This window comes from Ammospiza caudacuta, chromosome 2 (assembly GCF_027887145.1).
Source record: "Ammospiza caudacuta isolate bAmmCau1 chromosome 2, bAmmCau1.pri, whole genome shotgun sequence".
Classification (NCBI taxonomy): Eukaryota; Metazoa; Chordata; class Aves; order Passeriformes; family Passerellidae; genus Ammospiza; species Ammospiza caudacuta.
Genome location: NC_080594.1, coordinates 17,145,782 through 17,172,873, shown reverse-complemented (window position 1 = coordinate 17,172,873; position 27,092 = coordinate 17,145,782). Strand labels below are relative to the sequence as shown.

At 37.1% G+C, this 27,092-nt stretch overlaps 1 protein-coding gene across 24 annotated transcripts in view; it reads left to right on the top strand.

Annotated features, from left to right (window-relative positions):
- Positions 1–27,092, top strand: part of ABI3BP (ABI family member 3 binding protein) — a 135,635-nt gene that overhangs the window by 42,775 nt on the left and 65,768 nt on the right. For 21 of the 24 annotated variants that reach the window (XM_058800284.1, XM_058800290.1, XM_058800292.1 and 18 more), the window contains exons 7-21: positions 4,160–4,211; positions 4,588–4,650; positions 5,676–5,771; positions 6,095–6,172; positions 11,204–11,284; positions 12,593–12,667; positions 15,216–15,281; positions 15,776–15,850; positions 17,019–17,087; positions 18,517–18,591; positions 20,027–20,086; positions 20,459–20,524; positions 22,107–22,181; positions 24,180–24,245; positions 24,764–24,838. In XM_058800284.1, the coding sequence (XP_058656267.1) occupies positions 4,160–4,211; positions 4,588–4,650; positions 5,676–5,771; positions 6,095–6,172; positions 11,204–11,284; positions 12,593–12,667; positions 15,216–15,281; positions 15,776–15,850; positions 17,019–17,087; positions 18,517–18,591; positions 20,027–20,086; positions 20,459–20,524; positions 22,107–22,181; positions 24,180–24,245; positions 24,764–24,838 (1,072 nt within the window). The remainder of the gene's footprint in view (positions 1–4,159; positions 4,212–4,587; positions 4,651–5,675; positions 5,772–6,094; positions 6,173–11,203; positions 11,285–12,592; positions 12,668–15,215; positions 15,282–15,775; positions 15,851–17,018; positions 17,088–18,516; positions 18,592–20,026; positions 20,087–20,458; positions 20,525–22,106; positions 22,182–24,179; positions 24,246–24,763; positions 24,839–27,092) is intronic. The other 3 variants (XM_058800287.1, XM_058800301.1, XM_058800302.1) reach the window with 3 other exon arrangements.

The following is a 27,092-nucleotide window of genomic DNA, read 5'->3' as shown; positions in this document are numbered from 1 at the left end:
AAGGATCTCTAGATCAAACCAGCTAGTGGGTTTTAATACAGTGAAAAAGAGATGTTTAAGTCATTACTTGTGAGCATTACCAGTTCTACTATGAGATTAAATTGGTTTATTTATATTTCCTTTCCTTTTTTTTTTAATCAGAGTACAATTTTCAGCATCTAATCTTCTGGAGGACTTTTTTTGTTCTGCTTCTTTTTAAGTTACTATCCCTGAGGCAGACTATGGGATAACTTCCCAAGAAAAGTTGTAGAAATCTGTCTTTAAAGATTTTAGAGGGTTAACTCATGAGTGTTAATTATTACAAAAGAATAACCCATTCTTCACAATTCTCTTCTGAGATTTTCCAAATGTTTTCATGGTAGGAAATGGTAATGCATGCTTTCTCATTGTTTGTTTTTCATAGTTCAGAATATTGTAAATGGTCTGTAATTATCGGACCTGGAATTCCTTCAGGACTCAAATCATAATTCATTAAATACATTTCCTTCTAGGAATGCTCAGAATCATAGAATCAATGAGGTTAGAAAAGATCTTTAAGTTCCTGAAGTCCAACTGCTAACCCAGCACCACCACCATGTTTACCATTAAACCATGTCCTCTTGTGCTGTATCCATGTATTTTTGAACACTTCCAGGCATCATTTCCCTACTGTTTCCCTGGGCAGCCATTTCCAATGCTTGACACCCCTTTCTGTGAAAATGAATTTTCCTAATATCTGATCTAAACCTCCCCAGTGCAACTTGAGGCCACGTCCATTCACTTAGGACAGTAATACTTCAATAATTGCATTACATACAGAGTAGGATCAGTGGAATGCTTACATTATTGGAAATATACTTATGTCCTGAGTTCAGGAGAAAAGGTTTTTATTTGTGAGTAATATAAATCCAGTTGGTTAGATATTCAGGAGGGTGCTCATCTCATTATGTTGATGAAGTCAACTTTACTGTTCTTCTCCTTGGTCCCACGAGCGTCTCTAAAGTTGCACAGCCTGAGATCAGGGAATTCACTCTGGGCCATGGAGTGCAAGCTGAGTTCCTTTGCTCCTCTTAGCAAACCCTGTGTGCCAGAACCCTGACTGTTATGCTGCTTCTGTGCAAGTAGGGATTCTATTTATGCAGGAGAAGTCCTGAGAAAATGAGCTAAACCAGTTCTCCAAATATTTGCGCAGCTCAAGTATGAAAGGAGGACTAGAGCCAACATCTAGTCTTTTCTGTGATCTTCACGGGGCTCAGCTCCAGAGCAGCACTGCTTTATCACCCTCCACAGAAATATCATTAAAACATACCATAGATTATTCTAATTGTTCTCTTATCATTCTTGTTTTAGTGGTGCAAAAAGCCAAAAAGCAGATAGTTTGCTTTGTTCCTTCAGTTTCCACAGCACTAGGTGGGGAATGGTTCAGTGGTGTGATCAGATCATTGATGCAAAGCCAGAATGAGTGTGATTTAGGCCAAGTTTGTTTGTGCTTTATTTTGCTCCAAAGACACAACTGACTCATATCAACATGGTCCTAACTCTTCTCTGTAAGGACATTTTTAAAGGCTGTTTATTAAAACAACGTTACCAACCCATCTAGTCATTCTGCCCTTTCAACATCAGTCACATATCATCTTGTGTTTCTTTTGGCAGTTTCATCCTTTAAGTTTGTCTAAGCTCCCAGGGCTGTTTGAGCAGCAACTCAGGAGAGAGTGGAAGAAAAGGAGTGTTCTAGAAATGGTCATTCTTCTTCTTTTCATAAACAATGGGTAGTGGTAGGGCAGAAAAAATGCAGTAGAAATTTATTTCCTCTTCTTTCTGGTTAAGTTCCTCTAGTTTCATGTTCGCCTGGAAGGTGGGATCCTTCCCAATTTTCCAGCCAAAAAGGACTCAGCTTCTACCATTTGTTAAACTATAGAAGGAAATATTCCTGCTCTTCCAAACCTTATTCAGTCCAGACTGACTATGATCCTTCCTTGAGGAGTCTCTTATGTGCATGCCAGCTAGTTTTGGTTTTTTGAAGTGTCAGAATACAAGACAGAAAGAAAGAACAAGTCTCTTAAAGTAATGTTACCATATGCTGTTTCACAGAACATTTGAGATTTGCAGTCCTGTAAGAATATGCTGAATGTATATGGCAAGAAGTAAGATGCCTGACCTATGGTATAATTTACATCTCTCATTTTCCTCTGAAAATAAGGAATATATTATTTACCATCTTCTTTGATGATGGCAGCAGCTGTATAAATAACTGATGTTCCTAATACCTGTATGCTTTAGGTTCCCTATCTGAAACATATAGTTGATAGTGCCATTCCTACAGATGATAGGCTGACATTTCCAAAATAGTTTGTACAAGTAGTAAATATTACTAGGAATATCTAAATTAGTCACTTTGTGGAAACTGAGAAGGCTTTGACAGCATGGGTAGATTTCAAGTTAGTGGTTACAGATTTATGCAGGTGAGCAGTCTAATTATAGCAGCTGGGGAATGTGGATTTCATGTAATTATTCATTCCTGAGTGAAAAACTACATTTTTAATAGATTTAAATGTATTTTGAGTTTTTATATTGCTATCATTGTAGCCATCCATTATTAGTCAGGAAAGAAAGAATGCTTTTGTCCATACAAGAAATTTTTAGTAGTAAAAAGGCTGATAGTAATTATGATTAGAAGTTCTACAGCAGAGGTCACACAAGCACTCACTACACCTTAAGAGCTGTTTGATTGTAAGGCTTCTGAGGAGAAATAAAATAAAATGGCCACCTTCTTCTAACAAATGCATTCCATCCCATCTGTTAGTCACATGAATAGGAGGGCTACTTCAAAAGCAGATGATCTGCAACACAATTTTTTCACCAGGAAAGAAAATGGAAATGTAAAAAAGGAAAAATAAAGAAGGAAGTTTATTTCTATCCTTATATAATGACAATGATTGAGCCATGTTCTCACCAATGCAAAATTGTTATTAGGTAGCAGACAGTGATCATAGTGTAAGTTGCCTCCATCCATTTCCCCAAGGAAAGGTCCTTCTTACTTGTGGAGATTGGCCTTCTTCCAGCTTCTTAAACTTTGGTATGTGTTTAATGTGTACCCAACCATTGCTTTTAAAGCTTTTCACAAGTATTTAGAATAGAACAAAAATAGCTATCCTTAGGTAGATGATTAGCACTTTGTCATCAAGTGCTGACTTCTCATGCAAGTGTTCTTTCACATGAAGTAGGCCAGATGTCATCAAGAACAAAATTAACATTATCTGGTTCTGATTTCAGCAGAATGTATTTAGAATGGAAGGAGTTATTTTCTTTCTTGTAACGCAAATATAACTAAAACAATTCCCTTTTAATGTATGTAGCTTTTTTATGTCATTAGCATTACAGTCTACCTTCTCTCATCAGTTGAGGGTATTATTAAGCTTTCAGAATTTGTTCATAATTCTTATCTCTGTTATCAGCTGTTTTGTTTTAATAGCTGTGGGGTCCATTCAGGTATTCCTTTTTTTTTTTTTATGGTATCAATATAATTTCACATTCACATTTAGGCAAGATGTAATCTGGGTCAAAGAGATATGAATAGCATAAGAGTCCAAGTATTTAGCATAAAAATTTAAGAATTATGTGGGTGGCTGGCCGCTTGTGCTTTGGAAACAATTCCACTAAATAAGATTTTTCTGAGCTAATCTACTTTAATCAGGCTATGCACCCAAGAGTGCTGATGGTTTACAAATGTTTACCTGGTTCTGGAATAGTCTATGTTCTAAATATAGTGTTCCTGAGAAATTATTTGTGTCCTGTGACCAAATTGTAATTGCCTATGTTTCACATGTTTTCCTGTAGTTAAATTTCATCTTTTCTTCAGCATTCTGGACTACTCCCCAGTGAGTGCTGTAGAGATCCTTAAGAGAAGAAAGAATTGGGGTTTCCTAAGCTTTACAATACTGTGGTTTTATTAAGCAAAACATCTCAAGCAGATAGAAGGAGATCAAAATGTGATATTACCACATTAGCCCGTGGGAACTGAAGCACAACCATCAGGGACCAGGGCCAGAGCCATATCCACTGTTAACTTGGCACAGGCATGGTATTGGATTAGAATCCTCTATTTTTATTACTCAGTTCAATTACTACTATGGCAGTTCTCCCAAGGCACTACTTTGATCCATTTTTTCTCTTTTTTCAGATTATACTGAGTGATAATAAGAAATTGGTCCCTGTCACAATAATCAAACAAAGTAAGTTTGTGCATTGTTTAAAATGTGTTCTTATACTCTGCAAGAGTAACTTGAGACTAAAATGAGTGTCAGGGGAATGGGATGTCCTGCAGCTGGCCCTATAATAACATAAGCACAGAATTTCAGTTTCACCAAAATTAATGTGCCAGGGGAAAGAGACGCACAGTTAGGAGACAATGTAGAGAAAACAGAGTTTGCAGTCTCTTAAACTGAATGTAAATGCAGGAAGGATTAGGATGGTGTCCTAATCTGCAAATTGAGGAAAGGTTTTTAGAATGCTGGGGTTTGTTTCAGGTGTGGTTTTTTTCTTATTTCAGTTTTGTTGTTGTTATTGTTGTTTTAATTATCTTTTAATATCCCTGTGTTGTCTCCACAGTTATTCAAAATCGGACGCAGTCAAAAGCACCAGATAGTTCCTCTCTCCCAGGAGCAATATTAGGTGACTAGAAGATACTTTTATTATTTCTCTTAACCCCTGGTTGAAACTTAGAATTGCGCAAATGCTTGTAATTTTCTTGATCTTAATTGTTTTTCCTTGCATATCAAAGGGTATTTTGCAGCTGGTGCAGACAATATTTGTTGCATTTTATGGTGGTACAGATGGTTCAAGAATGTTGTTACTTAATTGAAGTAGAATCATTTAATTGTTATTGTATTTAAAAGAAGAAACTGTGATTGTTTAAGTCAAGGAGTTGTTTCATACTTCAAATGAAGTTCTATGGCAAAGATCTTGTTGAGATGAGGGATTGTTCTTACTGGGCTTTTCAGGTAGCACAGTAACTTCACATCTCCAGTCACAAACCTGATATTTTAAACTACAGAAGTCTTGCAATTAGAAATTGATGTTAGATCTCAGGGCATTACTGTTTCCCTCCAAGCCATTCAGCTTCATGCTTTTTGTTCTTGTTTCACCTATAAGAATATGCAATATTGGCTTAGAACATTAAACCAGGGGAAAGTCTGTCATACAGTGTGATGAACTACTGGTCTGCCTGAAATTTCCATGAAAGGCTCACTGCACCATGTACCTTGCGACCAATTTATTCCTGGATTTATTGTTTATCCCTTTATATATTTTCTATGACTGCTTAACTTTGGCTGGAGCTTTCTTTGTGTGAGTTTCAGTGTATTGATGTGAGTCAAACACATACATACAAACCCAGTCTGGTGTTGAGCCCACTTGGCCTACCAGACAGAATCTGCCCCAGTATCTGTGATGCTGAGTTGTGTGTTCCAGAGTCAAATGCTTTCCAACTCTGATAAATCATGAGATGGTGGTGATAGAAGAAGTGGTATAAAGGGCAAATAGCACAAAATGGGATAGATAATTACAGGATAGAACAAATTCATTTTCCAAATATTCAGCCTGAGCTCCCAGTGGTTCAGTGGTAGTTACTCATCTCAGAGAGCAGACTGTGTGCTTTCATGTCTTCTGGAATTAATGGCATACATCTTTCTCTGTAGTGCACCTAATTGTTCCAGGTCTCAATGAAAGTCAGCAGAAACTTCCTCCTCTCCTGACAATAGATGACATACCTCAAGCATCCAGGAAAAAACTGGGTAAGCAGAAATGCTAAGCAAATGAGAAATGCTGAAAACTATTTTGCACTGTGAAAATAATGATTCATAAGTCATTAAATCGTCACTGTAAATTTTTATTTTTAAAATATCTTTTAATGAACAAAACAAAACCAAAACCACATGTGTTTAACATAGCTTGCAGTGATTGTGCAGTGGAAATTCATTTGGTCCTAAAGGTACTCAGCTGTCCACATTAATCCATGTTGGCTTACTTAGTCAAACTAAAGTGAGACAGAAATAAATCTGTGGTAAAAGAGAGCAGATACATATTTGTAATTACTCTCTAATGCCTGTTCTTTTAGCTAAGAATGAAACTGGAGTATGGCCTGCTGAATCCAAAACACCAGAAGTTCAAGAAATCTCCCCACAGTCCCTTCCAGGTAATGAAAATTCTGTTTTTAGAAACTCTGTGGAATATCTTTGCCAAATACATAAACTAAAATGAAACCCATCTTTGTGCTCTACAGCTAAAATAGTAGTTGGAAAGCAGGAGGATAGTGGCTGAATTAGCAAGGAGTGGTAATGTAGATAAAAAATCTGAATCCAACTCTGGACAAAAGTTTCAGGTGAAATAATTATTAAGTTTCTAAAACTACTTGGAATTAGAATTATACTTTGTGGCATGATGGATGCCTTTAAATTTGAAAAATGGCAAAGTGAGTTTTTTTGTGAGACACAGACTACTTTATGAATTTGTATGACAAGTATAGTCATATGTTTGAACATATCAGTCTGGGGGCGAGGGAGGAAAGTATTGGAAAGAGCTGAGTTGTTCAGAGTCAAATGATGAAGATCACTTATCACCCACTTTATTGACCCACATTTCAGAATTGCTTAAGAAGGCATATGCCTATCTTCATTTTCTATAGTCTGGCCCTAATCCTATAACTGATTTGGAAGTTTTGGTTCTGCTCTCACAAGAGACAAGAGCTGCCTTCTGCCAACTGCTTTGCTGAAAGGAAGAAGGGATGCTTGAGCAGTGGCAAGAATTTAAAACTAAAAAGGAATTTGAGGAAACAATGACCAAAGGTTTGCTTTGGTTTGGTTTAGACATATTATGTGACCTTGCTGGAGTTATTCTCTTCTGTCTGTCAAGTCTTTCCTGGCTGGATGGAGTAGTCTAGCATGTGGTTTCTTTGACATCACACAACTCAGACAGATACTGCCCTTAAATATGGTTGTGTTTATTTTATTCCTTAAGTATATAAAAAAATGCTATGCTTAACTTCATCATAGCACTTTAGTCTTAAAAAAAAACAAAGCAGAATTAAAAACCCTTCAAAAAATAAATAGGGAATTAAAAAAGGTGGAAAGAAATGCAGCAATATCCTGTGATCATTGATAACAATCTTTCAGACTAACTGCTCCATCTTTTTTTCTTCTGTGAAAATGTTAGAACCTAATTTTCTACTCAATAGATAAACACATTTTCCAAATTCTGCTTTAAATTATTCCTTCCTGGCTGCAAAACTTTCACAGGGATAGCTCTTTTCTGTTCATCCTAAATATTAAGAGGGGAAAAAACTATGCCTCTTCACAAGAATTTATTATCAAAGGATGCATTGAAAATGTGTGGATCCTTTTCAGAAAGCTGTAAGGAGTTTTTAGGTTGTTTGATTGGTTTGTTTTCTCTTGCAGTTCAAGGTCTCTTGTGGAATTATTTTTTTTATTATTTTACTAGATTATTTAGCTTGTTTAAGTAATGGCTGTTTAAGAACTGGCAATCTGGAAGTCTATTTGCCATTTTTTGTGAAAGTGAGAACTGAATACATTTGTATGGTTGGTTCTCCATCAGAATCCATGACCTCAAATCTCAGCCCTCAAGCTTGCATTCCTCTAATCAAAATGTGTTGTTCTTTGTTGATGGAATGTATTGGTCAGTGAGCTAAAGAGTGAAAGGTGGCAGATGAGGAGGAGAGTGTTCTGTAATTATATTTATGTACCAACATGTAGGATTTCTGACCATAAACAATGCCATGTCTAGACATGGCACAGAACTGTATGTTTATGAAGCTGGAGAAATTTTCATTACTCTGATAATAATTGGCAAGTACTCTCTTTTCTTGTAACAATTTAGTAACAATTTGTTACAACTAAACACATTCTTATTGCTCTCACACCAATAGTTACTTATGGAAATATTTAGAATTTTCATCTTCCATTTCAAGCTTCCTTTGTGGCTTTGCTTCCATGACTTTTTTCCCTGTGGTGACCATTCCTTTCAGATATTATTTGTTGATCTCAGCACCAGTGCCTCGTGTTCAAGTAAGAGTATGTCACACTCCATTGTGGTTACAGTATTTCAGTTAAAGAGAAAAAAAAAAAGTCAGGAAACAGGGAAGTGCAAATTAATCCTTTAAAAGAAAAATGCTCTTCAGGTCTTGCCATGGAACATGGAAAAAGAACTTGTCTGGCTAAAATGCTGAAGTATTCTTTTATGCGTAGCTTAGGTGAGAGATCTGAGCACGAACCCTCCAACCCTTTTCAAGGGATGCATTTAAACAGTTTAGTATATAGACATAATTAATTGAGTTTAGTATATAGACATAATTAATTGAGTTTAGCAATAGGATCTACTTCATTATATTTAATTCTGAACATTGCTATTTGAAAAATCATCCCGGATTCTTTGAGTAAGGCATAATAATTATTTGCTGTGGAGGGTTTAAGGACTGGTGCCAGACTGGCAAGAGCACAGTGCTTTAGCAGGAGCTCTGTGCTGTAGCAGCTGTTGTGTCATCAGCCATGCTAGAAGGGAAAAAGGGAGCTCCAAGTATTTCAGCAAGCAGTCCATCTGAAAGGCTCTGTGAGCTGGGCTGCACTTGTCTTCCACTGGCTCTTCATCAAAGGGTGTGTTCTGTGATGTCACACAGTTTAGTAACTTTTTTTCATGTATTTGTCTACCAGGAATCCCATCATTTTCCTAATTTCAATCCTCCCCTCCCTTGGCATGCATTTCCATGGAAAGACTTGTTAGTAAGCTCTTTCATTCTTTGTCTTTGCCAGGCTTGTTACAATATTTTCCACTCAGAACTCATTTATTCTTAACACAACAGCTTGAATCTCTTGTGTTTTCCTCAATCTTTGAATTGTTGTCTAATATACCTCAAACTGCTGCTACAACTTTTTTTTCCTCTGCCAAATGTGTCTTTCTATTAACTTCACAGGGAAATTGGAGCTCACCAACCCTTAGAAATATGAGCACATTAGTCTGGGAGATGAAAGAACTAGTTTCTCCTTTTTTTTCTTTTTTTTAAACAAAACAAAAAAAAAAACCCACAAAAAAAGAAAGCTAGTCATTTATGTGAGGCATTATGCTACAAATTTAGGAATTAGGTTTGTGAAATATGGAATAGGCTTGAAATGAGAAGTGCCACCTGTGAATCCATCAACCAGGGTTAATGTTCAGTTTAAATAACTCCTTTGTTGCCATGTCTCCCAAGTTCTGTTCCTCCTGTCCTCATTCTGCCCCCTGAAGAGTTCCCCTTGTGCTCACAGGGTATATCAGGAGTGAGATTAATGTTTTCATCATAATGTCTTTCATCATCATGAAGATGAAAAGAGAATCAAGAGAAATCAGAGGAAAGAGCTTAAGAAGCATTGTCTAGGTGCATTCTTGCTGTGTTCCATGCTGTGATGATAAAGTAACTTGGCTGTGTTAATGCTTTACTTTGCAGAACCACTGCAATAGGCCTAACTTGTCTGCTGCCCTGGAATAATCAGAGGAATTTCTTTTCTCTAGTTTTGCTTTCAGAGCCTAAACTTTCTTCTTCCTGTATCTTCTTTTTAACATAAATATCCGTCTTATTTTCATGCCATCTCTGCAATGTTTTAGGCAAAACTAAGAGCTTCGTTTCTTTTGTTCTAATTCTAAGCATATTTTATCTTGTTCAGCTTGCTCAGCAAAGATACATTTCATTTTAGTGTAAACTCTCTGACCTCAAAAAAGAAAAAATTAAGAACATGAGTTCTGTATTTGCTTGTGTTTTGAGAGTTTCTTCATTATTGCACCTCACCAACAAGAAATTTTAGATTTTGAACTGCTCCTGAGGTACAGGTAGTTAGTTATTCCTTCAGTATTTCTTATGAGTGAATTCTCTCCCACAAGTTGCACAGAGGGAAATTTTTCTGCCTTCTCTGGACAATTAATTCCTCCTTGCACTGATGGCCGTGACTGCACTGTGGCTGACTTAGAAGATGAGTTGAGCCATAACAAAGCAGCATCTGTAAAGGCTCCAGACTGTTTGACACATTCTCCAAACTAGAAAACAGTGTAATTGTAACTGTGATAGCATCTGAACACCACTCTTTAGAATGTGGGAAACAGCACTTTTTTTTTTCACTAAATGAAGTAAGAAGCTTATAAACCTCCATGACCAGCTCTGGCTTGAAGTGTGTTAAATAGATTGTGGAAAAACCAAAATTTCTTCTAATGTGTCTCAAAAAGAAAACGATCTTTTATTAAATTAATACTAAAACTTAGTGCAATATTAATGCCAAACATCAATATTAAAGATCTCTTCCAAGTAGCTACATGCACTAAATGCTGTGCAATTTGCTCTGTGGAGGGCATTAATGTGCTTGCGGCATTCAAGGCTGAGCCCTTACCATTCTGTGTTCTATATTCATGTCATTTTACAGTCTTAGATGACCAATTCTGGGTACTGCATGACTCATTAAACACCTCTGGGATCTCCAGCAAGATGCAGAGGAAAGAAGTGACCTTGACTGAATTACTATTGGCATTAATTGTTATGTGAAACAGCATGCAGAGTATAGTTGTGCAGTAGTACATTAAAATATGGCCAGCAATTCAGTTTAGGTATATTTAATTGCTGTTTAATAAACTGCCTATGTATTATTCTAAAAATGTGCAATTATAAGAATGAATGGAAATCAAAACCTATTCTATAACAAATTCTATAATTACTAGAAAATTAGTAATTTTCTGAGATTAGTAATAATTCTGAGATATTACAGGTGAGTATTTATTACATTCCTGAAAATTTTTATATTAAAAGGATTAAAAACCATTCTGAATAACAGGGAATATATTTGTAAATATTTTGTGTAAATTGCTTTATGATGTAATGAATCTTGTTTACAATCTATTGTAATGAATTTAAGAGGCTGTAACAAAAGTACAGTGTGAGTTTCTGACCTTAACTTTGCTGTTCGTGACTTTTATTTTCTTTTGTTAATATAAAACTGCAGCAAAATAAATCCAAAGCATCATATAGATTTCACATCTGGATACAAAAGTAAATATAAATCATGATGGAGTTGAGCTGCTGTAGAAATCATTCTAATGATGTGACATGAAATGGTGATAAGAAAAACATCAGGCTTTGGGTAGTAAATCAAGAGAAGTTCAAGGGGATTTTAAATTACATTAAGGTTCTTTCTTCTAGCTCAGCCTGAGAAAACACATGGACCTGAAGACTTTAGATCAACGCCTAAACCCAAATTGGTGCAAACTCAAAAGATCCCGGGTAACTAATTTTTCTTCTTTTTACATTCTTTCTACATTAAATACTTTTTTATTTTCAGCAGAATTTTTCTACTTCTTGCTGCATCCTCTTTGTTTTGGCTCCAAAGAAAGTCCTGATTAAAATATTCTGGTTTCTTTTGTGGTTTCAGTGACTAATAGTGGAATGAATTGTAAAGCAGGATGCACCTAGCTCTGGCTGCACTGTGGCTTTCACGGATTTCACTGCGTGATTCAATTTGATTTTCAAAATTACTGCTTTCTGTCTATGTGATCTGCATGTTTGACATAACATAAAATGTCCATCTGTAGAATTGACCTCAGTGATAGAATTTAAATAATTACCTCCTTGATTTTCTTCTGATTACAGATTCTTTAAGTAACACCAACAGAATGAGTAAGAACAATTTTATATAGCACGTGATGGGATATAACTGTATTTGTCTTGAAGGAAGGAGAAGCTCTACTGATTTTTAAATTTTTTAATCTCAATGTTGTATGGTTAGTTTTGTGATTTGGTGTAACACTTATTAAGTTCAGTTATTCAGAATTCTGAATTCTCTAATGTTGATTTTATTGCATGTATTTTCTTCCCTGAGCCATGCAAAATTACGAGGACAAATCTGAACTTGAGGTTGTGTTTAATTCTATTCTTTAAAAAAACTTCACTTAGATTTTCCTAAAGCACAGCTAACCTCCATTCAGGAGGCTGTATGCTAAAGGAAATGACCAGGAATGCTTGCAGGACCGAAATGCAAATCTTCCCATGAAGAGGACTGCTAATGCTTCTCAATAAATGCATTTTACACAATCCTATGGATTCACATTTGTGTCTTACTTGCACTTTTTTCTTTTTTCATTTAAATTTGACAGCAGATTTCCAGAATTTACTGAAGCAAAACCAGCAGTCAATCTAATTTCATTTTAATTTCTAATTGCCCTTTTTTAACCATACTCAATTTTCCTTGGTTATGCTATGTTTCAAAGATTAAAATATGAAAACTAATCAAGATGGATCATTGATTAATTTTAAACTAGGTGCTTGTAGTTACTTACAGATGTTCATTGTCAGATTCCCATGACTGATAGATATTTGTTTAACAAGTAGGGAAAAAAGGGCTTCCTTCATATTCCACATACCTTTTTAAGTGGCAATTTATGTGGTTTTTTTCTAGGTTGGAACCACTTTTTCTTTTCTTTATTAATTATCTTTTTTTTCAGGAGTGAGTGGTCCAGAAGACAAACATAAATCCGTGTTGTGCCTTGTATTATTCTTAATCAAGAGACCTTTTGGTTATTTTTCTTATCGTAGCTTCTAATGAAATACAGCTACCTCCTTCCGGATCCAGAATCCCTGATGCTCCAAAAAGTCCATTGACAGAACTTGGTAATTACTTTCTTTGTAAATATGAGTAAACTTTTCTGAAATAATATCTTCACAAAGCTTGCTCCAATAAGAGAAGCAATGTAATTAGAACAGTAACGCACAAGTGACTTATATTGTGCCCTTTTTTGCGTGCTATGTACACCCCTTTGTTACGTAATTGGACCCTAAACCCGGAGCTTTGATGCTTGTGTTGGTGATGAGTGGGGATATTTCAGCAAGTTATGAGCATCTGGAGTCCTGTGCTGGGAAGAACATGATGTTTGTGTGGATGCTTTGTTCCTCTTCCCTTCTTCCTTACTTTCTTCTGCTGGGAGATCTCTCAGATGTGAGCTCACCGCATAGGGGACCATTTGTGCATGGTTGATATTATTTCTTGTCCTTGTTGTTACCCTGAACTAATTTTTGTCCAGTTCCAAGTGTGCAGTTTTTATAAGTGATGTTGTTGAGCTGTTTGTGGCAGGGGGTGTCCAGTGCCAACCTCAGTCCCACCTCTCACCATCTCCTGCCTCCACTCCTCTACGTTGTACCCTGTGTCTCCCTTGCTCAAGACCTCTGATTTCATAACAGGCCCGTATTTTCTCTGTGTTTGTGTTAAATTAGCTCGTTCTACCAAAACTATTGCTTGTTGCTGCTTTCAGTATTAACAGCTATTACACTTGTTACCTGGAGGGCCCTTGAATCAGATTCATTTCTATGTCATTAAGCATTAGTCAAGAAGTTATTATAGAATAGTGCTGGCTTATTAGGATGGCATAATCTAGTCAGCAAAATTTTAAAATAATTTCCAGGAATGCCTCTTAGTTCTTGAAATGCATATTTGAAGCAGATTCTCAAGAACATGAAAATTATCTTCATAATCTGTTCTTAATTGGTTAGATTCTTTTGACAACAATTTTCCAGATATCTTTGAGGGGATGGGGAGAGACATTTGGTTAAATCCAATTAGAAGCAGCACTGGAAAAAGAGAAACACAGTGATTTAAGAACCTATTTGCTATAAATGTAGTTGGAAAACTGAAAATTATTAGGGATGTAAAATATTTTTTCTTTCTATAAAAAAAAGAACAATCTAATCCTATGTTTGTCTCAGTGAAAAAGGTGGAATAATAGCAACATTTGAGGAAAAAAGAAGTGTTTCATTCAAGTATTTATTATGATTTTGTTCTCGTGTCCTCCATTCCCTTTGAATAGTTCCACTTGGCAAAAGTGGAATTTCATTATGAGAGGTTAGGCCAAGCCAGTGGGTCGAAGGGAGCATCTGTGCTCTCCATGAAATCACTGCTGAAGTGAAAGATGTTCTGTGAGAGTCAGGGCATGGTTATACAGAGGAGATTTCTCTGCACTGTGCCTCTGCATGCTTTGATCACCTGCTGTCATAAAACCAGCAAAGCAAGCAAAATTTAGTTTATGAAGTTCAACTGTGTGTGACCTGTATTCTGCCCTAGCTCCCCTGAAGAATATTTTGTTTATTTTTCTATCTGGATTGTGCTAGAGGGAGATCTCTCCTTTGTTTTGTAAACTTCCTGTGTGGTCAGTATCTTTTTGGATTCAAATGTTTCTGAAAAGATAGCTTTGTGAACATGCCTTCAATGTTCTGATGCCTTTGGAAGATCTCTTATAGCTCTTGCTGGGTGTGCATGGATCAATGGAAGCTTTTGCCAAAAGCTGTGAATCATATGGCTTTTGTTGGCAGTGTTTTCTTCTCTAGACATATAGAATAGAATGGTTTCATTTGAAAGGGACCTGCAGTGATCATCCAGTTGAACTGCTGAGTTCAGCTATATCAGGATAGTAACCCAGGATCCAAATTGTTAATGTGATAAGGTAGATTGAAGGTAAATGGGAAAGCAGATCCAATGTGTGACAAAAAAAGCTGTTCACTTTTTGGCATGGATATTCATATTTCCCATACTGGAAATGAACACTGCACCTAATTATTTGAATGGGGGTTTTAACAGAAAGAAAAGTACTTACTGACCAGTTCACACAGTTAAGTAGGATCAGTAGCAGCACAGCAGTGCAAAACCTGCACATGGTGGAAGCTTGTTCAGGATGGCTTTAGAGTAAGAGTGCCCAATTCCATCTTGACTCCATTTTCATTAAAGCGCACTTCAGGTTATCCACACTTCAAAGTGAGGAAACCAGATCTTTGTAATAATCCTCATCACAGATAACAGCTAGTAGGTGTTGTTACTAACTTCAACAATTATTTCACTGATTTGATTGTACTACTCTTCTCTTATCTTTTGCCATTACAACTTCTTTAAAAATAGTTATACATGATGCAGTAGTGACTAGAGACCTGCAAGTGGTGTGAATATCAAATGTTGTGTTGTAGCTGCCTTGCTGTGAGTAAAATCCTCTCATGTAATAAGGATTCAGTTTGATGAGGTAGGGTATGCTAAATATGAATGGGGTAGAAATTAATGTAGCAAAGAGACATTCAAACAGAAAAATCCTTGTTAGCTACAGTTGAAATTAGATTTTGTATCACTTGCCAAAAGAGTCTGTCTTGGAATAATAAAATTTTGTTTCATGTTTGCTCTTAGCTACTCAGAGTCCAGACTTGAAATCCATATCTCTACCTTCTGCAGGAAAAAAAGAGATGGAAATGGGTAATTAGCAGATTAGTTCTGTGATTTTTTTCCATTATCGTGGCATCATATAGATCTGCAAATTTTAATCTTGGCTACCAACATTCATAGAGAGCTGCTTATTCACCATTCTTGTGTCTGTGTAACCACCTGAAGAATGTATCTGTTGTCAGCTTAAAAACTGCCCAAACACAGTGTGGTCATATCTCATCATCATCTTACTCTTTCGGTATAGCTGCAGCCCTTACCCAGAAAATTTAATAAGAGAGAATTCCTTGCTGGTAAGACTTCTTTCAAGCATGTGGCACTTGCATTCCAAGGCCAGAAGCCTGTATTTTCCAGCCATCCCCTCCCCTTGTCGCAGCCATTGTCTCACATCTCACTTGAGGCCATCTGCTGTCTTGCTCAGCTTAGCGTTGGCACCATCTGGAAATGCACAGCCTTTGCTCAGTGTTTGATGCTAATCCATCAAATCACAGCTCTCTCAGCATTTTAAGCTTAGATTCTTTTTTCAGCTTTTGAGGAAAAAGAGACTGTTTCTTCAGGATCCAAGTCATCCAGTACCATGGAAGTGCAACCAACTCGACCCGGTAATGGTTCTCATGAGGTTAATCCTCCTGACAGTTGGGAATTTTTGGAGGAGACGGTGCCCCTCATGGAATAGTTTGTTCAGTTTAACATAAATGAAGAATAACTGTGGGTATGAAAGCGCTGCATCAAGTATTAGGTCTCTTTATGACATTCCATGTGAAATACTAAGCTAGTAGTTCAGGGGCTTTTCCATGTTTGGCAACAGCATGCAATTCTTAGTTTTAAATGTAAATTGGACTTACTGTAAATATAAAATTTAAATAGGACTGTCCACACCTGAGTTTCATAAATAGAATATCCTGATTTGCTGAAGGATTCTGAGTTCTAAGAGATTAATGAGAATTGAAGAAGTTCCAACATATTTTGAAACGATCACTCATCTCTTAGCCTTTCTGTATAAACAGAGATATAATTCTGCCCAGATTTCTGAAGTGGCACTATAAAAACATATCACTGAAGATTCAGATGCTTTCTAGTTGGCCCTTACGAAATTTCTGTTATGTGTTTCTATTATTTTATAGATGTTATTTGCCTGGGGCAACTGACAGTTTTCCAAAATAATGAAAAAGAATAATAAGATGAGAGCCAGTTGGAAAGATTTCATTTCATTAGCATGCCAATAGTATAATGCCTGATGCATATGTTTTTGGAAGAAATTAACATTGAAGAAAATCCCTTACTGAGGGGGAGATTGGTTACAATAGTTAGCTGTTCACATATCTGACAAAAGGCAGTTTCTATGTTTCATTTGGTCCAGCTCCTGTTTTGTCATCCTTTTTCCTTCTCCAGTTTTAGCACCAGGATATTGTTCTTCCTGATCCTAGAAAAAAATTCCATGCAGTCACAGTTTGCTACTTTTTATTAATATGTTCTCCTATTTTGAATAGCCTTGTATTTTCACTTTTTAAATCTGTATGTCACCTTTTTATGTGAGTCTGATAAAAATTTGGTCAAAAAATGCATTATGCATTAATGCGTGTTTTTGGAAATAATTTCCAAGTCAAAAACTTAATCAGTTATTGTACATTTCAGACTCTGTCTTTCTGTGCAACATAATATGTTAAGTATTACCCAAAAGTTTTGTCAGCTTATGAAGGAATATGATGTTGCAGAAGGTTTTTTATCACTTCAAAACAATACAGCATTATTTTTGCTTTTATTTTCCAGCTTCACATGACTTTCTTCATGTTATTTCTACTCCCCAGACTTTTACAGCTTCAGAAATACCAGACACTGGTAAATTATAATAATATTCTTTCAAAAGCCTTTTATACCCTTTTGATTGGTTGGTGATGAAAAGTTCTTTGCTGCTTCCATGTTGGTGATTTCAGACAGACATTGCATACCCCTTGCCGTGGGTGTAGCTCTACATCTTATTTTTTCCACTCCTGTGTCACCATTCTCATTCCTGTGATCAGGCAGAGCACAAGTTTAAAGGAAGTCTGCAAGTAGCTTGTAGAATAATACAGTATTGATCAAAGAGCTATGTCAGGAAAGGATTTAAATTTTGCAAGGCTTAAGCCTGTTCCAGGTATAATACCATGCTTTTTTGTGATATTTTCATTTCTTTTATCCTGTCAATTTTTTGCAAACAGTTTGCTGAGATTTTTTTCCTATGTATTGTCTTAAAATAAGTAAATCAACATAACTAAGGCCAGACCTTTCCAACTAAGCTATACTTTGAGTTATAGCTTTGGGAGTAGATTATTTTTCCTGTAGCCTTAGGGAGGTGAGGATGCCCAAGTTAACATCTTCAGCTAAGTAATTAGTGATGGTATTTGAAATGGAAAAGGAGGTTAATTTTTAAATAAATAAGCAAAAAAATAATAAATGCTTTGCCGAGTAGTGGAAAGTAAAGTTTCTCTTCACCGATGTTCCTTTTTAATTTACTTATATTAAATTATTTCTCAGGTTGTTTTATTGTGTTGTTTTTTTTTTTTTAACAGCAGCTAGTGATATTACTGATTTGGAAATACCCATGCCTGTAATTACTACAGAGGTTCAGCCGTTAGAATGGCATGGGGTAAAATTCAAAAGTTTACTTCGATATAGTTTCAAAATTTTGTTTTCTTTTTTCTTTTATCCTTGCTACTATTTTTGGAAGTTTTGCTTTAGTTGTCATCATCACAGTAATTTATACATTTATTGCTGTTGTAACTAGATTCTCATCTGTACTTACTATTCATCTTTGTGGATGAAGGATTAGAGGCAGAGATGAGAGTTCCCTTTAGTTGGTTGTGTTTGGTTTTCCCATTGTTAAGATTCCCAGATGCAGACCTGCCTTAGTTTTGGGGGTTTTTTCCTGTGCTGAGAGAACTTAGTTTGAGAGGGAATAAAAAGCTTACACATATTTCTGTGTACTGTTTCCATTAAAAGGCAAACCCCCTAGCTACTTTCTGGATCCAAAGGTGTTTTATTAATATCTACCATGTATTATATGCCAAGATTATTAGGTAATAAGAATTCTCATCAGTATGAATAACATGGTTTCCACATTGATTCCACACCAGCCTAGCAGTCCATGAGACAGAGTAATGCCCAACTGACTTGCCAGCAATCATCCCTGTGCTTCCATTTTAACAAAACCACACCTGTTGGCCAAGTCCTGAGTTATTCAGGTAGCTCTGAGGCAATTAAACCTTTTAACACAAGATTATCTTTCCAGATTTAGGTGAAAGGGAACCTCTTTCTTCAGGAGTCACAACATCTGGCATGCCAGAAATGCCACCAATCTCAGCTGGTAATGATATCTGTCTTCTCTGTAGTTCTCCTCACATCTAGGCAGCCTCTCAAAAGACACAGCAATGCTTTGCTAAATGAAGGGTTTATTCTAACTTGCTCTGTATAAAGCAGTAAGACAGAAACTATTTGCTGCAAGGTTTGAGACATTTGGAAGGAAATATTGCAATGATAAGATGATTTTTTTTTTTAATGTTGGTAAACAATTAGCTTGTCCGGATTTTCTTGTGAAGGATTGTTTGTATAGATAGATATATTTATATATGTGTTTAGGCCCCATCATTGTTAGGAATGATTAAATAAATGTTAACATGTCCAATTTGCTCCTTTTGCACATTGGAAATGCTCCTCCACAGGCAGAAAAAAGATTTATCTACAATTCTTAAGCAGGTGCAAACACTTTTGTTAGTGAGTCATTTTGTTTTGCTGGGAAAGGATCGAAAACTAAACAAAAGGATTTCCATTTCCAAAGACTGGGAATATCAACATATCCCATAGGAATCATTCAGACTATTTCCTTATTACTGCCAGCTGCATCCAAGGGCATGTTTGTAAACTGTCACAAGTCTTGCCTGCCTTAAACCTGAAACCAAGCCCAAAGCAATGGGCAAATGTGCACAGTAGTAGTGAGTACACATAGTCCAGATTTGGCACTAGTTTATGTGTTAGGTTGTGCATTCTCCCTGTGCAAAATTAGGGTAACAGGGTATGAAGAGATGACTTGAGTAGAGGGACTTGTTCTTCAGTGTACAAAGAAATGTTGAGTTGTACAATTGTAAGTTGTAAGATGTGCTAGAATTCTATGGAAAATATTCCTTTTTTCACTTGCTGTCAAGCATTTATACACAGAGATAAATGCTCTACACTGTATTTTATTAGTGCCAGGGAAAATAATTTCTGACCCACAAGCATTTATATATAGAGAGATAAATTCTCTACACTGTATTTTATTAGTGCCAGGGAAAATAATTTCTGACCCACAAGCATTTATATATAGAGAGATAAATTCTCTACACTGTGTTTTATTAGTGCTGGGAAAATAATTTCTGACCCATAGAATTAAGGATTTCGTTGATTGTAGGGAAACCTGAAATCAGATCTTGAACTCTAAATACATAGGTACGATTCTTGCCATGTTACCTCTGCAAGAACTGTTAGAATCTGTAGAGGAAATGTCAAGAGTGGTTTGGTGAATTGGATATTTGGCATTTTTCTGCTGATGTAGAACCATTTAGCCACTGAGGCTCAGGGAGTATTGTGTTGGTTGCAACCACAACAAGACACTTGATTGCGGGTTTGAGTCACAGGGTGCTGTCAGGAAAGGGCACGTGTGGCCCTAAATACAGACATTTAGGGTGTTGTACTGCTGGGGCTGCTTGTACTGCTGGGGCAAGGCTGGGTGCACATCTCAAGATCATTTCTGTGTCTGACCATAGCAACCAAGAGACCAGACCTGGAATGGACCCCGTCTGCTCCACGGGAAACCACAAGGAAGGGTAAATAGCCAGCAATTCCCTCCTCCACTGCTTCCTTTGGCCATGCTCTTCTCTGCAGTGATGAGCCTGTGCAGATGTGCTGCTGGCCCAAAGAGTGGGACAGTGATGTGGCTGGACCTTTATGGCCCCTTACTAAAAATCCTTCTACCTGCAGATGTTCTGGGGAACCATTTCTAGGTTTGCTCTCATGCCTTGGCTGCCAGTGCCAGTGAAAGGCAGCATTGTGCCACCACCGTGGGCAGTGAAGCTGTGACATGGTAGCCTGGCCCAAGCAGGGCCACATCCCCTTCTTTGTGCTGCTCTGTCTTGATGTGAGCTGTGTGACAGCAGCCTGTGAGAGGAGCTGAAGGCAGTTTCTGTGTTTGATCTTAGCTGCTCGAAGACCGAGGCCGAAGTCCACCACTCCTTCCTCCCTGACAACTCAACAAACTGTGATGGGTAACTAGCAACAGCCTCCTTTCCCATTGTCTGCCATCTCTTTCCCTGCCCATCACACCTCCCACCCCAAACCACCTGGCATCCTTTGTCATCTGCCATGGACAGGATGGAGTCTCGTTGGTGCAGCTTGGCTTGCCGAAGCACTGGCCACAGCAGTTCTGCAATTCTCCTGTTTGATCCCACGCTTTTTCCATGGCCCACGAGCATTTTCTGCAGGAAGCATGTGACATTCTGCAGAGAGACCACATGGCTGCAGCTGGCCCTCAGCTCCATCCCTGCTTCTTTGTGTTTGGGTGGTGGGTCTTGCTTTCTCTGATGCATTCAAACACAGTGCACAAGAACACAGCACAGCAGCTCAGCCACCCTCCAGGCCTTCCTTGGGCAAGGCTGTGCCTCTTGGTTCCCTCACCACTGACACTCAAGGCTGCTGGTTTTTTTCTGCCCATGCCTTTCTGTTGCCATCACCTGGAACTGGGAATGCTCTGCCCTGCTGCTTCTTTTGAGGCTGTGTTATTTTTTTTTTTACTTGATCCCTCATTTCAGCTTTTGGTGAATATTCTTATGTTTCTCCATGGTTTAAGACACTGGCAGCCTCTGGTACTAACAATATTTCTTCCAGATCTGACAACTATTCAAGGCAGCAGTGTCCCAAAGAGATATTTTTGTGCTTTTAGCCAACTTGTGACTTTTCTTGGGCCTAAATTGGGATAAACCTTCAGTGTAGATGTAAATGGGGCCATACATGCAAACCCTATTTATTTCAGGCATTGCCTGTGGCACTTAGCAGCAGTGGGGGAGATGCTTGTGGCAGCAGCTTCTTTCACACTGCAGGTGTGCAAGACCAGTCCTGGGTCCTTGCAGTATTTTTGGCCCATGGGGTAACAAAGAATTACATGAGCAGCCTGGTGTGCCTAAAATCTGAAGCTGAGTGCGAGTTAAAAATGTAATGAACAGTAAAAAGTGACTTGGCACTTTTTTCTGGAGCAGTCTTGCTTTCATATCAACTGAGATATTTCATGCACTTCAGGATCTTTTCCAGGGAATTTACATTCCCTACTTTGCATTACTTGAAGTTATTTTCTGAGCTGTCTTGGTTTTACAGTGGAGAAATCAGATACTTGTAATTATAACAAGGCATATGAATTTGGCTGGGCTAAGGATATTCATTTCTCTTTCCCCGCCTGGTGATGTTGTCTGAATCACTTTTTATGTTCTCTTATTTTTGCCAAAATTTTAAATTGGATTTTTTCCAGTATCTTCATCTCATAAATTCACTTTCTCCTTGACTCCTCTTGGCCGGTGTTCTTGTACTTATTCAGTCTTGCATTCCTTCTGACCACATGGGAATTTTTTCCATATTCCTTGTGTCATTCTGTTTAATTTTTTGCATTATATTTTTTGTGGGTTTACACATCTTTGCATATTAACATATTTCTTTTTAAAGTTCTGCTAGTTTTGCAAAATATATCTCTTTTCTGTTCTTTATTGTTTGAAATCTAAGCCATTGAGTCCATGGTTGCAGGTGATGCCATGGTGTGATTGTTCATGTATTTTTTAAATAATAAGCCACCATTTTTTCCAGCCTCACATGACTTTCTTCATGTTACTTCCACTCCCCAAACTTCTACATCTGGAAAAATGTCAGAGCGAGAGACTGGTAAATGGCATTTATTTTATGCCCTATCCTTGATTTTTCTTGATATTCGAGTGGTACGATTTTGATGTCTCTTATATATCCTCTATTTTTAATGTTATCTCCAGTGATCTTTCCTTTGTTCATTATGGCTTCATGTTATTTGTAGTAATCACCAGTGTATAATTAGTAGTTCTAGCCTCAAGTAAGTGATCTTGATGCCACCTGCCACTTTCAGACTAGTATTGTATTTCTGAAGGGTTCTGATGTGGTCAGTGGGGCAGAATTTAGCACTTAAGAGGAAACTCTCAGGCTTTGATGAATTTTGGGATATCAGCATAACAGTTATCCTTTGTAGTGGGAAAGTTTTTCTTTACCTGCTAGACACATTTAAAGAGATTCATTGGTTGGTCTTTGGTTTCCTGTTCACAACTTTTTGAAGTAGTCTCTGATATTTAAAAGGCTGCTTCAGTACACAATTTTGGTATAAAAGCTATTTTTACAGGTATTTCTGCTAATAATTTATTATTTCCCTCCATTTATTCATGAAGAATAAAGATTTTTAGTCACAATTTATGCATTTGTATTTGAGCATGAGATTTTCCCAGCATATAGTAATAAAAAATAGTAGAATGTTGCTGGGAGGTTCTCATCCTTGCTCCTGTTCCTTCTAGCATGATTTAACAAGTGACATTTATTACATCAGTGTATCAAACATCACTCTCTTTCTGGGGACCAATCAAATGGAATTGGGTAATTGAGCATTGATGTAGTTCATCGTCTGAAGATTAGCTAATCACAAAATGCATACACTATTTGTGTTTTCTCTGGTCTGATTTGGCTACAGTTTGATCAGTGTTCTTTTAGCTTCCCTTCACAGATAAATTTAGAAAAGCTTTTATCTGTTGCAGAATTCACACTGAACACAAACATGATGCAGCTGTACTAATACTCAGTGGGTGGTGCTGACAGTTATCTTGCCTCTGCATGAACACAAGACCTTTGTTTTCTTTTGAAGCTGAGAACTCTCTCTATCCAAGGTCATTTCTATCTTCAGTAGACAGAAAACTTTTAGCAGTTTATGAGGCATGACTTTGCTGTTGCCTTCAGTATTGTTCTCACCAAGTTACCACCACCTTCTCTCTTGATTTAAAGAACTGGGCTACTTACTTATTACTTGGCCTTACACTCTAGTAAATCATGAGTGTTCTTCTCATTAAGAGTACCCACTCTTCATTTTTTCATATAATACCACTCACAGAAATGTTTCTTTCATGCTCTAGGCTCCATAATTTCTCTAATGGAAATGGTGGTCTTAGCGGCTGATAGAATCTGGGTTTGTTGGGGTTTTTTGGTTTTTTTTTGGTGTTTTTATTAGTTTGTTTGTTTTGTTGTTATTGTTGTTTGTTTTGTTTGGTGGTTGTTGGGTTTTAGCTTTTGTTCTTTTTTTTTATTTTGGGTTTTATTAATACATTGTCAGAAAAGCCTAAAAATATTTTTAAGCCATTATCTGGTGAAGATGGCCTGTCTCAAAAATCCTGCTTCTATCAAAGCAGGATTTGTAGCTTTGTGGCAGTTTCAGAGAAAATCTGATTCTTGGCCAAAATATGAATTTGTGAGAAAATGTCTTGATACCACCTGTGTGAAAATTTTGTGCATGCTGTATCAAAATCACATTGGGAATTTGCAACTCCTTAGTTAAAAGATTTTTCTGGCTCATCCAAACTAAAGTGTAGAGGAGAAGGGGTTTACTGTCAGCTGTTGCTATTGGATAGAATTTTAAAATCAGATGAGACAGTTGGCCTCGTAGCTAATGCCTAAAATTAGATGTTATGTATCCAAAAAAGAAATTACCCCATGAGACAAAAATGTAGTAGGCTACCACAAATATCAATTAGAAGTGTGCACACAAGAATCATAAAATAAATATATGTCCCTTGGACCTGCTAAGGGCTGAAGATCACCTTATCTAAAGGCTGATTTCACTTACTGTTTCAAGATTATTTTCATATTTGATCTTAGCTACGCAGGGATCAGGCCTGGAGATCACTTCTCATCCCTCCATGGAAACCAGAGGGAGTGTGATGGGTAAATAGCTTATAATTCCATTAGCTTTTCCATTGCTTGCCATCCCTTCCAGCAGCTGTGGAGAGTGCCAAGCTTCATTCAGACACGTTGCTCCAAAGACTGCTTGATGCTGGGCTTTCTCCCCACACCCCACCCCTGCTCCACTCAGGCATTTCTGTGCAGTCTGAGCTGGAAAATAATTCCCCACAGTGACTGAGCAGCAATCCACAAATAGACCTCTGCTAGCTTATGTTGCCTCTAGGTTTCTTCTGGCAGCTGCAGTTTTCTTTCAAAGAATAAGTGCTTTAAAAAAGAGGCCAGTGAGAAGAAGATTGCCTCACATGAGCTACTGGAATTGACTCTCCTTCATTTCACACCAGCTTCAGTGTTCATGTAACACCTCATTTCTCAGTTGATCTTTACAGCTGCTGTCACCTTGCTTGATCTCACATCAATGTTGTCTTGAGCTGCCCAACAGCTGATGGCCAAATCTGTGGATCTGAAGCCAGTTCTAATTTTAACTCCAGATTTTCTTTCAGCTTTTGATGAAAATCAGCACATTTCTTCAAGACCTGAAACGTCAGGCATCCAAGAAATACCATCAGCTATACCTGGTAATACTTGACAAATGTGATTTTAAATAGAAATTGCCCCAGAGATTTTAACAAAAAAAATTGTATATTGTTAGTTAAGTTTAATATTACTCAAAATAGCTTCATAACTGTTGTAATTAGGTTGCTCTCTCAAATACCAGACTAATTTAGGAAATTTTGCATGAAATAGTAAATATTTTTGTCTGATTTTGGCTTATATTCCTGGTATATTTACAAGTCTGTATTGCTGTGTTTGGTGTTAATAGGCATGTCTTATTACATAGAGTTTTCTTTCTAAGTTGCAATGCTGCAGAGGAGTACAGTGAAAGGTAATATTTTGTATAAATCCCTGGATGAAACCATTCTAAGTTGGAACTGTTGAGTAAGTCCTTACAAATGGCAGGAACAATAGCAATGAACATAGAGAGTTCAAAATGGTGGACAATAGACTCTAAAATGCTTTAATTTGAATATATTTAAAGCAGTGATTAAGTTAGACATTTGGCTGCAAGAAAGGGAGACTGCATAGGCACGAGACTAATAGAAACAAAAATGTGCAATGTCGAGGGTGTTGCTGTATTGCTTGAGTACAACTTTGCAAATAAAAGGCACAACAGTGTAATTAAAGAAAACATTTGCAACAAATTGCTCTTGACCACACACTTCCATGGTAAATCTGATGCTTCCAAACACCCTTGAAACCTGTTATACCAGATCCCAGTAAAATTGAACTGGTAGATTAATAGTATTTTATTGACACTTAAATTAATTACACCTAATAATATGTAATAATCTATATAGTTTTCATCTTCTTCCTTATCAGCATTTATCCTTCAGGCTCCTTCTACTTCCTCAATTCATAAAATAAGCTAATTTATCAATACCTTACCTTACGAAATGGAGCACTGAACAAATGCAGTTTTATCAGTGCTCAAGATTCTGTTTTGTTTAGTGTCCCTGCAAGAAGAAATATTTAATTTCCATTCAATAATGACATTTTCCTTCAAAGTCAATTTCAAGTTGTTACCAAAACCCCCCTGCAGCAAAAAGTAGGTGGGTTTAATTTTCATCTCATTGCCAGTTGCTTCCTTTTTTCTGCTGTGAACACATTTTCTTCTAAGTCCAAATGGCCAGCCTGTTAACGGACAGTTTTGTATCTTCACTTCTTGATGAGCAGCTAGAAAGCATTTTTTGGTACAAGGTGCAAAACGACTTATCTTTTTCACCCACTTGTATGAATTTCTTCCTTGTGTTGGTGTAATTTAAACTCCAGAAAGTGTTGAAGAAGATTCTTAGGTGTTCTGTCAAGTGTCAGATACTGGATCTTCTTGTCACCATATTGGGACACACCTTTCTCCAACACAGAAAGGACTTTGAAGTGTCCAGTATCTTGCTTGTGCTTGCAGTGACATCATCCTGAGCAACACAGCTTGTGTGTTTGCTATCCCAGCAACAGTCAGATTCCTGAGCACTTAAAATCCAGATTTTCTGTGCAGCTCTTAATGAAACACAGACAGTTTCTCAATTCCCATCTAAAGCATCTGGAGTCACGGAAATACCATCAGCTCAGTTTGGTATTGACATTTCTTGCAAACTGACTGTTCTTGAAGGGTTCCCAGGGTGCTTTTGGTGAAATGTTGATTTCCTTTCCTTTAGGGATTAGAACAACTGCAAGATAAAAATTCTCGATCTGATGCTATTTTTGTTTAAGGCAATATCTATGATGTTTAAAATACTGGATTATCATCTTTCCAAATTGAGTTCACTTTTGCAGTACTAATTGGTAGTGTTAGCCATGATTGCTACTGACCAGTTATGTATTATTTAATGTCATAAAACTTTACCATGTGATACTATAGGGCTTGTGACCAAACTTTAATTTCTCTACTATATGCAGTGTATCTTGATACAGATAGCTATGGTATTGCTTCAAGTCATACTCTTTTTTATTTTCTAATTGCTTTGTCATTACCAAAGTCTATTTCCATGATTATTGGTATTTAAGACATTGTCCTGATCAATTACAATGCTGGGGGCAGAGAGTGACATGTGCAGGAAATTTTTTTTGTGGATTTATCTTCTGTAAATACTGTTCGTGTTCAGTTGTGGTTTTAAAACTACTTAATGGTTGTTCAAGTTGTAAATCCTGAAGTTACACAGAATATTCAAGTATATTTCTCATTAAGGAGGACTCTCCAGCTACGGCAAAAATCCTTTTAGGGAGATTAAAGGTAGCACAGTGAGCATTGCAAACCCAAGTTCAGGGTTAGGGGCT